Source organism: Haliotis cracherodii, unplaced genomic scaffold (assembly GCF_022045235.1).
Source record: "Haliotis cracherodii isolate W230 unplaced genomic scaffold, xgHalCrac1.p SCAF_10, whole genome shotgun sequence".
Classification (NCBI taxonomy): domain Eukaryota; kingdom Metazoa; phylum Mollusca; class Gastropoda; order Lepetellida; family Haliotidae; genus Haliotis; species Haliotis cracherodii.
Window position 1 is genome coordinate 5,151,397 of NW_027266265.1, and position 14,805 is coordinate 5,166,201.

The window sequence follows — 14,805 nt, forward strand, 5'->3', positions numbered from 1 at the left end:
GAGCTCCGGACATGCGTACATATCACTTCCTGTCAATTCGCCATTGTGTTGCCAGGTAGCATTGCAGTGACAAGCTGTTGACAATATTGTGATTACCTGCTTCCCGAGGCTGGAAATAAGTAACTGCACGATGGCAAAAGAATGTTTAGATGACGCTTCTTTCACCAACCTGCTTGCCAGTATAAATCAGGTATATATTTCAATAATATAGGTTCGTTTCTAGGGTAAACAACCTAAAATCGATGTTGAAAAGATTCGTCTGCTAATTTTTTTAAATGAAGAGTCATAGCCTGTGTTATAAAAAAAAGTAATGGCGTTTTTTTGTAATAGCTAGTCGCAATGTTTAGTAATAAGACAATTCCCATGGTCACATATGACGTGATAAGCCTAATTATCGGTGAATGTCTGAGTTGCCATCAACCTAATGCTAAAAGTGGTAGTCCACAAGGAAATGTCACTAGTGCTTGATGAATTTACTAATCACAGACTATTCTCTAGACTAGTGGTTGTTTCCCCGTTTGTCATGTAATACTAGAGCTGCCTGACATTTAATACCAGTATTGTGTCTAGTAACAAGTGTCAGAAAGCAGGCAACCAGACAACTTCCGCCATTTTGGTAGGGATGTGCCTCAGCTCTCTCCTTGGCAACAGTTTTTAGGTTTTCAGATGCCATTTTTGTTGCCATGCGAAAATAACAGGCGGTTTGTAACAATGGCTGGAATTAAATGCTTTTCTAACTAAATGTATTGTTAAATTACAAAAGTGGATGGAAAATACGTGTTCACTGACATCAGGCTCTGACGGATGTCAACGATGAGGTTATAGTGCGCCATTATGGAACATTATTTTCAAGTATTTTTTTATGTTGATTTCTAATTTTCAATGTTTGTGCAACGCTTTGATATTCAATGTCAAGGTTTAGTCTTGTTAAACCATACAAATGCAAGGGGAGTATTTTCAGCTTATTTTGAGCTTTATCGCTTTATCGCTCTATTTGTCAAATAGTGATGCTGTCACATGCAGCTTTATCAGTAGCATCAAACAAACATGGTGGATAGGTGTCCGGTATAATGCAGGAGTACCATAACAAGGTACAACTTCATTATGACATCAAATTTGACAATGTCTTCAATATCACAAATCTTTATTTAAGCGAATTTAGATTTGTTTACAATATCTTGATTGTTATTCATCTCTGGCAGTTGAAGATGCTATTGCAAAAATTCATTATTTCCAAATTCTCAGAATCTGCATAAAACTGTGTTATAAACTTAACCTTAATGTTTGTCAGTGGAACAAGACTTAATTAAGGTATCAAAGACATCAAATTCAAAGCTGACATTTCTTTGAAAGAACTTTTTGGAAAACAGTAATGAAAATAACTTACCAGGAAAGAAAAGACCCTATAAGCAGAATCTTTGCATGAATGAAAAGGTAGTGCAGGGATTCGGTTTGAAAAGTAAACAATGATCCATTCTCTGTATCCCTTATATGGTTAAAATACATTAAGTAGCAATACTCAAGAATGATCACTTACCTACTTTACAAAATAAACCCCCCAAAATGCATAAACTCACACTCAAGGTCATTTCCATAAATTCATAAAAATGAACTATTATATGGGGAAATAATCTATCACAAATTTTAAAAATTGATCTCCCGGCTGGAAACTACAAACTGTTTATGGTTAAAATGGGTTAATAGTACAAACACCACAGACTCTTAATCACTGATAAGACTTGCTGACCTTTATTGATTTTTTAATATTTTTTCAAGGAAACAAATGGAGCACAAAATAAGCTGAAGAAACTGTACAGTTCCAGGGGATATTTTAGTTCAGCACAGGTGAGTTATCAGTCTTTGTCTTCAGTTTTCTACATGCTCTTGTAGCTAGCCAGTCCCGAGTCGATCTCATTAAAATCAGATCTTAGTTCTCGCTACCGCTAAACAAAGATCTGAGGACATCCCATTAGCTTTCTTCCGACCAATCAGAGCGTCACTTACCAGATCATGAAAGTGACGGATGGAATGTGTTTTCTAATCATGCAACCTAGAAAGATTTAACAGAGGGTAATCCGAACGACAGTTACAGGTTTTATGATTATATCCATACATTTTAGACCATCTACAAGCCATTCCAGAATGTTCTTTTCATCAGTTTTGAATTTTTAATCAAGAATAGGTCAAAATATGTTTCGAAGCGTAGTCGCCATTTTGAAACTTGTGTCATAAAGCTCGAGAAAGCTGCCTTGTGATTGGCTATGTCAATTTCCTGTCAGTCATTTCATTGGTCGGTCAAAGTTCGCGAAAGGTTGTTCTGAAGTGACCCTTAATGGGATGTCCTCAGATCTTTGTTATAGAGTAGCGAAAACTAAGATCTGATTTTAATAAGATTGCTTCTTCCTATGCGTCTGTTTGCCACCCCGTACAAGTTGGCTGATCACAAGTTTGCTATGCATCTGCTATCATCTTCAAAATGTCAATAAACCTAAATAAGTTTGAGTGAGAATGTCCAATTTTGTTCAACCTTGCGTGCCACCCTTCAACATGGTTTGGGTTCGAGAGCCTGCTGTTTCAAAGGTTCAACACATTTCTTCTGGGTCTGTCAACCCACTGCTCGGTAACATCAGTGAAAGCCTGCACTGCAACATCGGTATGGTCCATTTCTTCAAGGGCATGAACACAAACATACTCATTGTCAGTAGGTCTCACAGGGGGCAAGGCACAGGCTCGGCAAAATTTACCAAAGGGTCACTGGCAAATCTGGCTTATAGACCAAACCGCTGAACACTTCGCCATATAGCTTGACAATAGTGTAACATACACCACTTAAGTTAGCACTGGAACATATTTGTGGCAGCTTGGTGGGCAGCTGTTTCAAAGTCAGTTACTATTAGACCGGGTCGAAGTTGATGATTCAGGTCTGCTTCTTTCTGCTTGACGATGCTGAAGAACTGAAGGTTGTTGTGCATCTGTCTTTATTACTTGCCCCTGAAGAGATCACCCGTTTAATAAACATACAGCTGTATTACACATTGTGTAATACCAAAACGCGTGCTTATGTACTCTCGGAACACGTTTCACGAACAAATATTGAAAGCTCTCAACATCCCCTGGCTTATTCAACGACACTGTGTGTGGAGTTGATAGATCACTGAGAGGAGCTTATGCACACTTGATGATCCCAGCAACCTTGTTGCTAGGCTGACATCACATGACATTGTTTCGCCGATGGATCTTGCAACAGGGATTTGTGACGTTATTGTAAACTTTGAGGTGTAAGGCCCATTCCACAAGGCGATCGTATTGTAGCGGGGTCGTTAGTCTGTTAAAGTATGTGAGTTGCGATAGTCTTAGCCCTACGATAATTTTGTGAATTCTTACTCATAATGGAGTGTAAGAATCGGCATCGAAACGTGACCTGTGAAGATCCGGGGTAGAATAGGTCTACAGCAACCCATGCTTGCCATAAAGGCGACTCTGCTTGTCGTAAGAGGCGACTAACGGAATCAGGTGGTCAGACTTGCTGACTTGGTTGATGCATGTCATTGCATCCCAATTGTGTGGATTGATGCACATGATGTCATTCACTGGATTGTCTGCTCCAGACTCGATTTTTTACAGACCACACTTATAGAGCTGGAATATTACTGATTGCAGCGTTAAACAACAAACAACCAAACAAACATTGAAACGTCACAATAAAGTACAATAAACAAGAAGTTGTTATTCATTAAGTTGTACAGTTTCTTAGAAAATATGTATTACAAGTGAAGAATTAAAACAAGAACAATGTTGATATAATTGAAATCACACAGCTATAAGGTGTTCTCTCTACAGGCAGCCAAGGTTTTGTATGCGTTAGCCTGCCCTGCTGACAAGGTCAAGGCCATCCAGATCCTGGAGCCAGTAAGTAGACCTAAAAAATATGAATTTCATGGTCTAGGAAAATGTTTTTGGGTCTAGTATGCTCAACTTAGAATAGTCCATGTTTTAACACTATAACCATCTTTATATGAAGCCAAGGGACTTTACCAGGCGAGGGGACTCAAAACTATATGGCACAGACTGCAATATCCACGAAGTTAAAGACAAAGAAGTTTAAAGTTTGACCACCATTGTATACCGTATTCGACGTAATAAGCGCCCAGGGTTCTCTCAAAATTAGAAACAGGGGGCTCTTTTTAGAATGTTATATTGGTGGAAAAAACAGAGTTGAAAGATAAATTTCGTGGTTTATGCTGACAGCCTGAAATGTTTATGTACGGCAGATATATTTTTCCAGAATTTAATTGCCCATATTAATGGTGCATATAACACATGAGTGCGTATTATATGCGAATGAATAAATCTTGTTTACATCGATCAATCGGAAATTGGGATTGTTCATGTGGCAATATATTAGCAAATATCGCCGTGGGCGCTTATTAGAGCGGGGCACTTATTACGTCGAATACGGTATTAGTTATATGATCATATTGCGTATGGTAAAGAATCATTGTTAATTAATGAAAAAAGGCATTGATTTAATCCAGGTAAACAAAGCTAGTGGAGATAAGACTGCGACTAAATCATACAAACTGTTGACACAGTGAATGTGTTTCAGCGACTTTGTCGGATGACCTGCAAGGATTCCCGTGACATTATCGGCGCTGTGAGCGTCCACAACGACAAACTCATAGTACTGAACTGTGTCAAGAGGTAGGTGAATGTCAAGGTCAGATGGAAAGATGCTGATGGATTATTGGGAAAACACATGCATTTGTTTGAAACATAGGATTTCTGCGGACTGTTATTTAGCACAATACAAAATTTCCATATTTAATAAACAGCTGCAAAAAATCCTATTATCAGGCATTTGTATCACCCAGAGGAATTTCAGCCTTCAAAATCATGTGCAGTTTCCTTCACTTTCTCCCTCAACAAGAGTACATTAAGTACCTGCCTGTAATTATTAGAGATTTCTGTGTTGTACTTGAGGCAGGATCCAATCTTCCTAGGTTTGAATCCAACAGTTGCCCTGACAAAATTGAGAACAATTGGTTTATGGATTGATAATACAAAAATGAAATGCGGAAATTATTTTTATGAATAATCACTATTTTTGCTTACGCTGAATGAATACTCATTTGTTCACCACCACTTTGCATTCAAGAAAAAAGGTTAAAACTGCAAGACAATAGGTGACAATTGGTTTAACTGCAAGACACACTTAACTAACACTGCATTCATGGCAATATTTTCAGATAACTTTCTCAAGAATTAAAATAAAAATGAAATGTCTATTTATTTTATTTTCTCTCAGCTGAGCAACCAGGAATTTTCTTTAAAAAATCCTCAAACCAAGAAATAAAAAAATGCCTGGCCTGATGATCATCTTTGATTCGGGATCACTAATTTAAAATTAAAGTGGTAAATGTCAACAGTCAAAAACGCTATAGCCTTTCCTCCGCTTGAAGCTGAAATATGATTAAAGAAGCATAAAACCCATCCTACTCATCCACCCTACTTACCATCCTACTCACCCACCCTACTCACCCATCCTACATACCATCCTATTTACCATCCTACTCACCCACCTTACTCGTCCATCCTACTCACCATCCTACTCACCCATCCTACTCACCCACCCAACTCACCCATCCTACTCACCATCCTACTCATCAATCCTATTCACCATCCTACTCACCCACCCTACTTACCATCCTACCCTCCCATCCTACTCACCCACCCTACCTACCCATCCTACTCACCCACCCTACTCACCCACCCTATCCACCCACCCTACCCACCCACCCATCCTACTCGCCCATCCTACTCACCCACCCTACTCACCCATCCTACTCACCCACCCTACTCACCCATCCTACTCGCCCATCCTACTTACAATCCTACTCACCCATCCTACTTACCATCCTACTCACCCATCCTACTTACCATCCTACTCACCCACCCTACTCACCCATCCTCTCACTGTTTGCTTCTTGCAGGGTTTTGACAGATTATCAAACCAGACTCGGGGAGGAGTACATCTTGAGTGCTTTCCCGTTTGAGCACGACAAGCACCAGGCATTGCAGATACTTCAAACTGTGAGTTCATCATCCACCGGCATCCTGGATTATCCAGTGTATTACATCACCATTTTGTTATAATTAAATTTTCGTTGTGTTCATTGAAATTCCTGCATTCTGATTAGCTGAATTGGTCACATGTTATTTCATTCATTTCCCAATGAATGTAAAAGGTTAAGCGACGCCCACCGAGGCATACTACTTTTATTACTACGGAATGTCGGGGAATCGCAGTATTACAGTCAAGGGAATTCCCTTTCTGCTCACGTGTATCGTCATGCACAGGACATTGAGCGAAATTCATGCACATTCATTGTCCAAACACCTCTTTGAGATTGAAGGCTGAGAATTAAACAGCTAACATGCAGGCTCGCTCTCCTGTTTTTTCCCACTCGCCTTGGTTCCACAACTATCATGTCTTCAGGTTTCATTTCTAACTAGCATTTTTCCAACTGTGTCTTCCCGTTCTCATGGAACTAATGTTTGAATCTGGCGGTATCTGACCTTGTCATTTAAAACAGACGCCTTTTCCCAAACATATTTGTTCCGTTTCATTACCATCTGACTGTTGCAGAACTTCACTCCTCTTGCCTTGATTGACAGGTCCTATGAACTATGTTTTTATCATACTCTCCGGTGATTGGCTACTGACTTTGTAGGCGTGTCATGTTATGTGCATAAATTAAACAGTCACCTGATTCATGTCACAGAATGTTATCCTACATTTGTCGTAAGAGGCGACTAACGAGATCGGTTGGTCAGGCGCGCTGACTTGGTTGATGCATGTCATCGTATCCCAAAAGCGTGGATCGATGCTCATGATGTCAATCACTGAACTGTCTGGTCCGAACTTGATTATTTACAGACCGCCGTCATATGGCCCTAATTGCTGAGTGCGGCATTAAACAACAAACAAACAAACAGTTTAGATATTTGCATGTTTGTTAGGAACATGATAGTCTTGCACATGTTTTTTTAATTTGAACAGCACACAATGATTGTTTAGCTATCAGGTGCTCATAAAAACACTTAACTGTTAAAAACTCCATAATACCACCCTAGTTCGGCAAGGGTGGAAACTGGACTTGTATAGTCAGTTAACTCCCTTGCCTCAGGAAGATGATACTAGGGCTGGGATGGGTAACTCGGGTCCTCGGTCAGGTGGGTACTGAGTAGGACCTGGGTACCCATAGCACTACCCAGACCCGTGGTTAGTCACATGATAAATTGTTTCATGACAAAACTTATCTAAGACTCTATGGTTACACTACAAGTCACTAGTGTTCCCATTTCTTTCTGACTATGCACCCATTCCTTATGACGTTTATATGTTTGAATAAAGATAAAACTTCATGCAGTAAACTTCAGTGTATGCATGACCCGATTGTTTAAAACGTGTATCTAAATACATTTTGTGAGGGCAAACTTTTCCTAGTCAGACAGATTATACCTATCTCTTGAGACCTACAGCGGGTACCCGGGTAGGATCAGGTAATAGGGGAGTGGGTACCCGGGTAGTAAAGTGGGACTCGTCCCAGCCCTAAGTGTACCTATGTTTGTGTGTGTCTCACATGTTCCGCCTATTGCAGGTACGCTCCGATGTGGCTGACAAGGTTCCGGCTGGAGGTCACCAGGGGTATGCAGCCCTGGGGGGTCTGTACACGCAGTCCCGCCCCCTGGTGCCACACCTGTACGGGGGCCTCCTGCACCAGACTCTCAGCATGGCCGTAAGTCAGTCGCCTCATTTGGTTTTGAAGCTACAGTCTTTGATGGGGAAAGTCTTAGGGAGAAGCAAATGAGTTTGAAATGTTACTGTGATATATCGTGTTTACATGGGGGGCATGGGTGGTTCAATTAGAGTTGCATCCCTTGGGCATGCCAGAAACCTATGATTGTGAATTCAAATCCTGGTTCAGCCCAATTATGTTTCTAGGTTTGTCAGCACCATACCCGGTCTTACAGGGGCAGATCCAGCATTTTTAAAGGGAGGGGTCCAAAATAACGAAATCTTCTCTCAGATGATTTTACTGCCTGCAGCATACCACATTTTGTTTTACAAAGGGGGTAGGAGGGGGTCCGGACCTCCTGGACACCCTGTCTGGATCCACCTATGTAAGACCAGCATCATGCCATGATGTAACTGGAATACTGTTAGAAGCGGAGTTAAATCAACTCACTCACTCACTCATGTTTACATGACATCAAGCCAGCAATGGGAGCTTGGATGCAGCTGCTGCAATAAACACTCCCTATGTTTGGAGCGTAAAACGTAACTTGTTTATAGCAAATCCCAGTGGATAGAAAACATTGATTTTGAAAAACGAATGGTGATGGTCAAGTTAATGATTTAATGATTGACCTTAAGTATTAAAAAAGAAATATCCTGATGAAATAAACTTTTAGCAGAGTCTGACTTACAATAGATAAACAGATTAAGACGCACTCTTGGTACACTCTGTATCAGGGGCACTCACTCACTCACTCACTCACTCAACCACCCACTCACTCACTCACTCACTCACTCACTCAACCTCAAACACTCACTCAACCACTCAACCTCAACCACTCACTCAATTCAACCACTCACTCTGTTACAATCTGTCTCCAGGGTCAAGGCCAGATTGAGATTCCAGTAACAGCGAAAACTAATTCCATGGCATCCATGTACTCAAATCATCCATCGTACATGTACCCCAAGGACAAGAGCTATGCAGAGACCCGAGGCTACCCAGGACATGTTGGCTTCCCCGCCACTATAGACAGTGTACCAACATACCCAGGGGGAGCCCCGCCCCTGGGCAGACACAGTGGCGCCCCGGCCCCAACGGGCTTCCCATCTCTTGATGCATCAGGGTTTGCATACTAGATATGATGGTGGTGTATACAGTTTGTGATATTGTACATAGTTGCTGGATTTCAGTTTGAAGTCGGTCTTTCACTGAGAGAATGTCTGATGAGGTGTGTGGAATCCGATCATTCAAAATGATTACTGGTGTGGACATTCAGATTGGTTAACATCAGAATATCATGTGTTAATGTCTCAGAATTGTATTATTCTATCCCTGATGTCTCGGAATTATTTTTCTTTTTTTGGTTTATATTTATACTTGATATTGTATATCGTTTTTTGAACTGTTTATCTCATGCATTTTTACAATATTTTTCATTGTGATGTCTCAGATAATTTCTGTGAGGAATCAGTAACTTTGATAACACAGTGCACCAACAGCATTGTCATACTGGCCTTGAGAGTTATCTCCCTTGATACACAATTATTTGAAAGCCAAAAACACCCATAAGGTTGTATGTAGGAAGTTGTCAAGTAGAATTTTATGTGAAAAATCGTCATTAACAGAGAGTGTGAAACTTTCATGATGATATTTCAGCATTACAATGCATTGTGAGTCCGCTTGCCAAAATATGTACACAATATGTAGTGAAACAGACTATTTTTTTCTGCCTACAGTACCTTTTTAACCAAATGTTTGTAGCTCTGGGAGCTGAAGACTTACTGTTCAACGCCAGGTATCAGTGGAGTGGATTTATGTTACATTGATATTTTTAACATATATGGACTTATATATCTATACACAAGTATTGGTACTTGAAAGAAAGATGCAAGGTATCCCCTTGTGATGTTTTATAATCTGCATCTTATGTAAGTGACTGTACATGAGTTTCTACAGCTTTACAATATCCCAGCATTATCAGTGTACCCAGTATACTTACCAGTATTACTTATAATTTACCTATGTCTTATGCTTGTTGTGTGTGTGTTTTAAATTATTTACAAGAAACAATAAAAAAAAGTCTCTCGAAAATGTCTGGTCTCCTCTTTATTATCCCCTGCCCCAACCAAGTTGGCGGGGGATATTGAAATGGGTTCCGTCCATCCATCCGTAAATGCGTACGTGTGTGTGCCCCGAAATTGTTGCCGGAGCATAACTCAGAAACCGTAAAAAAAATTCTACGAAACTTTGCATGTCTATCAGACTCATGCTGAACTGGTTCCTTTTGCTATTTAGGAATTTAAGAAATTTTTATTTTTTACGTTTCCATGGCAACAAGTTTGACTTAGGTTTTATAAGGGTGGTGTTCCTTTCCGGAGCGTAACTCAAAAAACGCTAAATACTTTCTTACAAAACTTTGCATGTCTACCAGGCACATACTGAACTAGTGCCTTTTGATATTTAGCACTTTTAGAAATTTTTGTTGTTTATACTTCCATGACAAGTTGGATTTAAGTTTTAATATAGGGTGGGTGGAACCCCTATTACCTATCTTACTTCACTTATGGAGTATAACAAATATACAGTTAAATATTTCCTTGCCAAACATTGCATGTCTATATTTAAGGCACATACTGAACTGGTGCCACTCGATATTAAGGAGTTTTAGAAATGTTTATTTTAGAATTTCCATAGCAGCTATTTTGACATGGGCTAAGAGAAATGTTGGGTCAATTACCTGGTTTGCAACCATAACATGTTTCAAAGGACGGGGGATATAGATGACTTCGTGGACTATACACTTGTGTTCTATTACAATAATTTATATAATTATGAAAGATTTTCGAGATGAAATTAAACGTACTTGTGAAGATAGGGAAGGAGGGGCTTCATCTGCAGTAAACAATATTCCTCCAGTATCTTCATAAAGTCTACAATTTTAGCAATATTTCACTCATATCACCATGGCAATATTTCATCAATACAACAGTCTACAATGTGTGTTGTCAGCAATATTTCATCACTACATCCACAGTCTACAATGTGTGTTGTCAGCAATATTACATCACTACATCCACAGTCTACAATGTGTGTTGTCAGCAATATTACATTATTACAACAGTCTACAATGTGTGTTGTCAGCAATATTACATTACAACAGTCTACAATGTGTGTTGTCAGCAATATTTCATTATTACAACAGTCTAAAATGTGTGTTGTCAGCAATATTACATTATTACAACAGTCTACAATGTGTGTTGTCAGCAATATTACATTACAACAGTCTACAATGTGTGTTGTCAGCAATATTTCATTATTACAACAGTCTAAAATGTGTGTTGTCAGCAATATTACATTATTACAACAGTCTACAATGTGTGTTGTCAGCAATATTACATTACAACAGTCTACAATGTGTGTTGTCAGCAATATTTCAGCAATACATCCAGTCTAAAATGTGTGTTGTTAGCAATATTTCAGCAATACATCCAGTCTACAATGTGTGTTGTTAGCAATATTTCAGCAATACATCCAGTCTGAAATGTGTATTGTCAGCAAAATTTCAGTAATACATCAAGTCTAAAAAGTGTCTTGTCAGCCAAATTTCTACAACATATCCAGTATAAAATGTGTGTTCACAGTATTTCTTCATCTTTGTTAACTGACTTAAGAAAGTCCAGTCGAAACTAGGCTTGAATAATAATTTTATATTTTGGCCTGACTAACAAGCTTATGCCTAGTCCAGTCAAATCACGTAATGAAATCAACATCCGGTTCTTAAACTTCCATGCAGATTTCGGTTATCTGCATTAGTAAATGCTCTCTATATTACTAGCCTCGCTTGTCATGGATACTGTTCAAAACAGAAAGAAATCCAACTCACTGGTTCACTCACTCAATATGAGGAGCAGCATCAGAACACGGTTGTTAAAAAAACACAAAAGACCTGTTGTTTCTAGTTTGTTTATTTCATCATGATATTAATACTTGGACTACAACACCCCTTCTCCCCACTGATATCCACCTTAGCCATGTACACTACGAGATGACATCACCATCGATGATCACTCCACCCTTGATGGTCACATCGCCCTTCACTCTCCATTGTCACATCACCCCAAACGGTCGCACCACCCTTGACGGTCACACTACATTCGACATCTGCTGTATATGCACTCACATAAAACACATGACATGTAAAATTCTTGAATTGTTTAAAAGAAATAAAGACATGCCTTAACTAGTATCATTTCTAGCCTGACCTCGATCAACTTGAAAAGAACTTAAAAAGAATCGTGACAGTTATTTAATCTCAATTAGGAGTCAATCACCTTGGATTAGTTAATCATTTCAGATTTGGAACATAATTGGTTCCTGGTAAGAAACACCCTCTTCATGTGTCCATGCTTCCCTGATGTCCCACAAGCACATAAATCTATTTCTACCCATCAACTGTGTCAACAGCATATCAATACTCACGAGTCTCCATTGGAAATATTATACAGGAAATCGTTTGGCAACCGCCTCCTGCCTCATATGTTCTGGAAGGCATGTCTCTCATAATGCATAAGGACATATTTGTAAAGGTTGCATACAAAGTAAACGATTTCAATGGAATCTTTGGTAAACATTCTTGTGTAAGCATTTCATTCTCGCATCATTGATTGTTAATGCATTCTGAATAAGGCTGATGATAATGAAAGAATACACAACAGAAATGTTTGTGAATGAATATATATAAATATGCTCATGAGTAAACAGAATAAATATCCTGGTAATATGCCAGGTATTGTACTGCATCTAGGACATAAAGTATGAATGAAGCAACACCAGAGACAATACAAGATGCAATCTCTGGCTGGGAACATCTTTTACTGTATACAATCTCTGGTACCATCACAGACTGAAGATAAAATCTCTGGCAATTTCAGATGTCACATACAATCTCTGGCAATATCAGTGACATATACAAGCTCTGGCAATATCAGAGACCATATACAAGCTCTGGCAATATCAACGACCATATACAATCACTGGTACCATCAGAGACCATATACAATCTCTGGCAATATCAGTAACCATATACAATCTCTGGTAATATCAGAGGTCACATACAATCTCTGGCAATATCAGAGACCATATTCAATCTCTGGCAATATCAGAGACCATATTCAATCTCTGGCAATATCAGAGACCATATTCAATCTCTGGCAATATCAGAGACCATATACAATCTCTGGTACCATCAGAGACTGTATACAAATATCAGAGCCTATAAACAATCTCTGGCAATCTTGGAGGAACTCTGCCGGTACAATCTCTGGTAAAATCAGAGGCCAAGTATAATCTCTGGCAACATCAGATGTCATGTACAATCTCTGGCAATATCAGAGGTCATATACAATCTCTTGCAATATCAGAGACCATCTCCAATATCTGGTACCATCAGAGACCGTATACAAATATCAGAGACTATAAACAATCTCTGGCAATCTTGGAGGAACTCTACCGGTACAATCTCTGGCAACATCAGATGTCATGTACAATCTCTGGCAATATGACGTGCTCTCACTTACAACACAGTTCCTTAAGTTAGGAAATAAATAACTGAACGAACTACAGCCCCCAACTGAAATCTAATACAGCCTCTTCCAAGGTGGGTACCACAAGATTTCAGGTCAGTTCACACTGAAAGACAGTCTCACAAAGTGATGCTTGCACTTATCGAAGCCTCCCGGTACACAATCCAATAAAACACAAAACATACCTAACCATGGCTGACAAACATACAGGTTCTATGTGTATCAGATTGCACCGACATGTTAGATCACCACGACAGTACCATAGTCATTCTTTACTGCTAAACTATCATGTTGCAGTACACAGCACAACTGACAAGGCACAACACAACAGATCTTTCTCCAACAGGAACTGATGTTGGCGTCTTTAGGGTCAATGACCTTCATTGCCTGGCCATGACCTTCATGGTGACTTGATACCAAACACCCGACTATTTTTATAGCTAAAATGGATGGAATTTTTTATCAAATAAAAAGAAACAACATCGGTTTTAAAACATTTACTGCAATCAACGCGAATGTCACTGACCACATTTGACAAATATGGAAACGTCATAGAACAAACCAGATGACGTCACTATAATATGTGACGTCACCTATCCCTACCCTATGACGTCACCTAACAATGGGTGTGATAATGGCCCGTCGTCAAGCAATATGAGGGCATTATCAAGTTACAGTGGCCTGCTCATTTCTGATAACGTGCGGGTGGTTTAATGATAATTCTATCCATTTTAGCTATAATATAACCTGGTACATAAGGGTGGATGCTCAAAACAACGGAAAGGCCACCCAAGATTTATAATACAGGAATTTCTGAAGGCTGCACATTGATAAAAAAACACTCCATAGAAACTTTCAATAGCAAATAGTATAACAATATTACTCTTATATACAATTAATTATTTAAAAAGAATTTCAAATATTAATATTTGTATAAGAAATTGACAATACTCTGAGGTGTTAGTAACATAATAGTATTTTACAGTGTATAATACTTTCTGATACTAATTAATTTCAACGTTGTAATGTGAATAAGCAAAACACATTTCATCATGAGCTACAAGTTTAGAGTATTTCTAACACTGCAATTATCATGATTATTAGCCCAACTTGTGGAAGTCTGTAAAGGCATGTTCAAAGGACCTGACAGGGCAACCAACTCCGCCCAGTCTTGTGGTCAGTGCGCCTGCGCTGGGACAGAGTTACATTAAGGCTGAACGAGTTATTGCATCTAAATGGCTGTTGTTCTCCTGCTGACTTACTGCTGAAAAGCCTAATCGAAAACATTCATACAATTGTCTTCAATATCCTGGTAACCAGACCAAAAACTCCTTCCCCAATTATCCAGAGTACAATGTCGCCATTCTATCAAGACAAATACCCTTGGCACCTTCACAACCAAAGCTTTGTTTAAAGAAGTG

At 39.2% G+C, this 14,805-nt stretch overlaps 1 protein-coding gene across 1 annotated transcript; it reads left to right on the forward strand.

Annotated features, from left to right (window-relative positions):
* Nucleotides 1-50: 50 nt before the first annotated feature.
* LOC139445604 (uncharacterized) lies at nt 51-9,569 on the forward strand. The gene is made up of 7 exons (XM_071226767.1): nt 51-190; nt 1,777-1,845; nt 3,841-3,909; nt 4,607-4,701; nt 5,991-6,090; nt 7,662-7,799; nt 8,681-9,569. Exons 1-7 carry the CDS (start codon nt 131-133, stop codon nt 8,936-8,938), a joined length of 789 nt encoding a protein of 262 aa, XP_071082868.1. The 5' UTR covers nt 51-130; the 3' UTR covers nt 8,939-9,569.
* Nucleotides 9,570-14,805: the final 5,236 nt, after the last annotated feature.

Coding starts and splice junctions, on each gene's coding strand:
- LOC139445604 (XM_071226767.1), top strand. CDS start 131: ATGGCAAAAGAATGTTTAGATGACGCTTCTTTCACCAACCTGCTTGCC. Junction 1,846..3,840: donor GATATTTTAGTTCAGCACAG/GTGAGTTATCAG, acceptor TTCTCTCTACAG/GCAGCCAAGGTTTTGTATGC. Junction 4,702..5,990: donor GTACTGAACTGTGTCAAGAG/GTAGGTGAATGT, acceptor TGCTTCTTGCAG/GGTTTTGACAGATTATCAAA.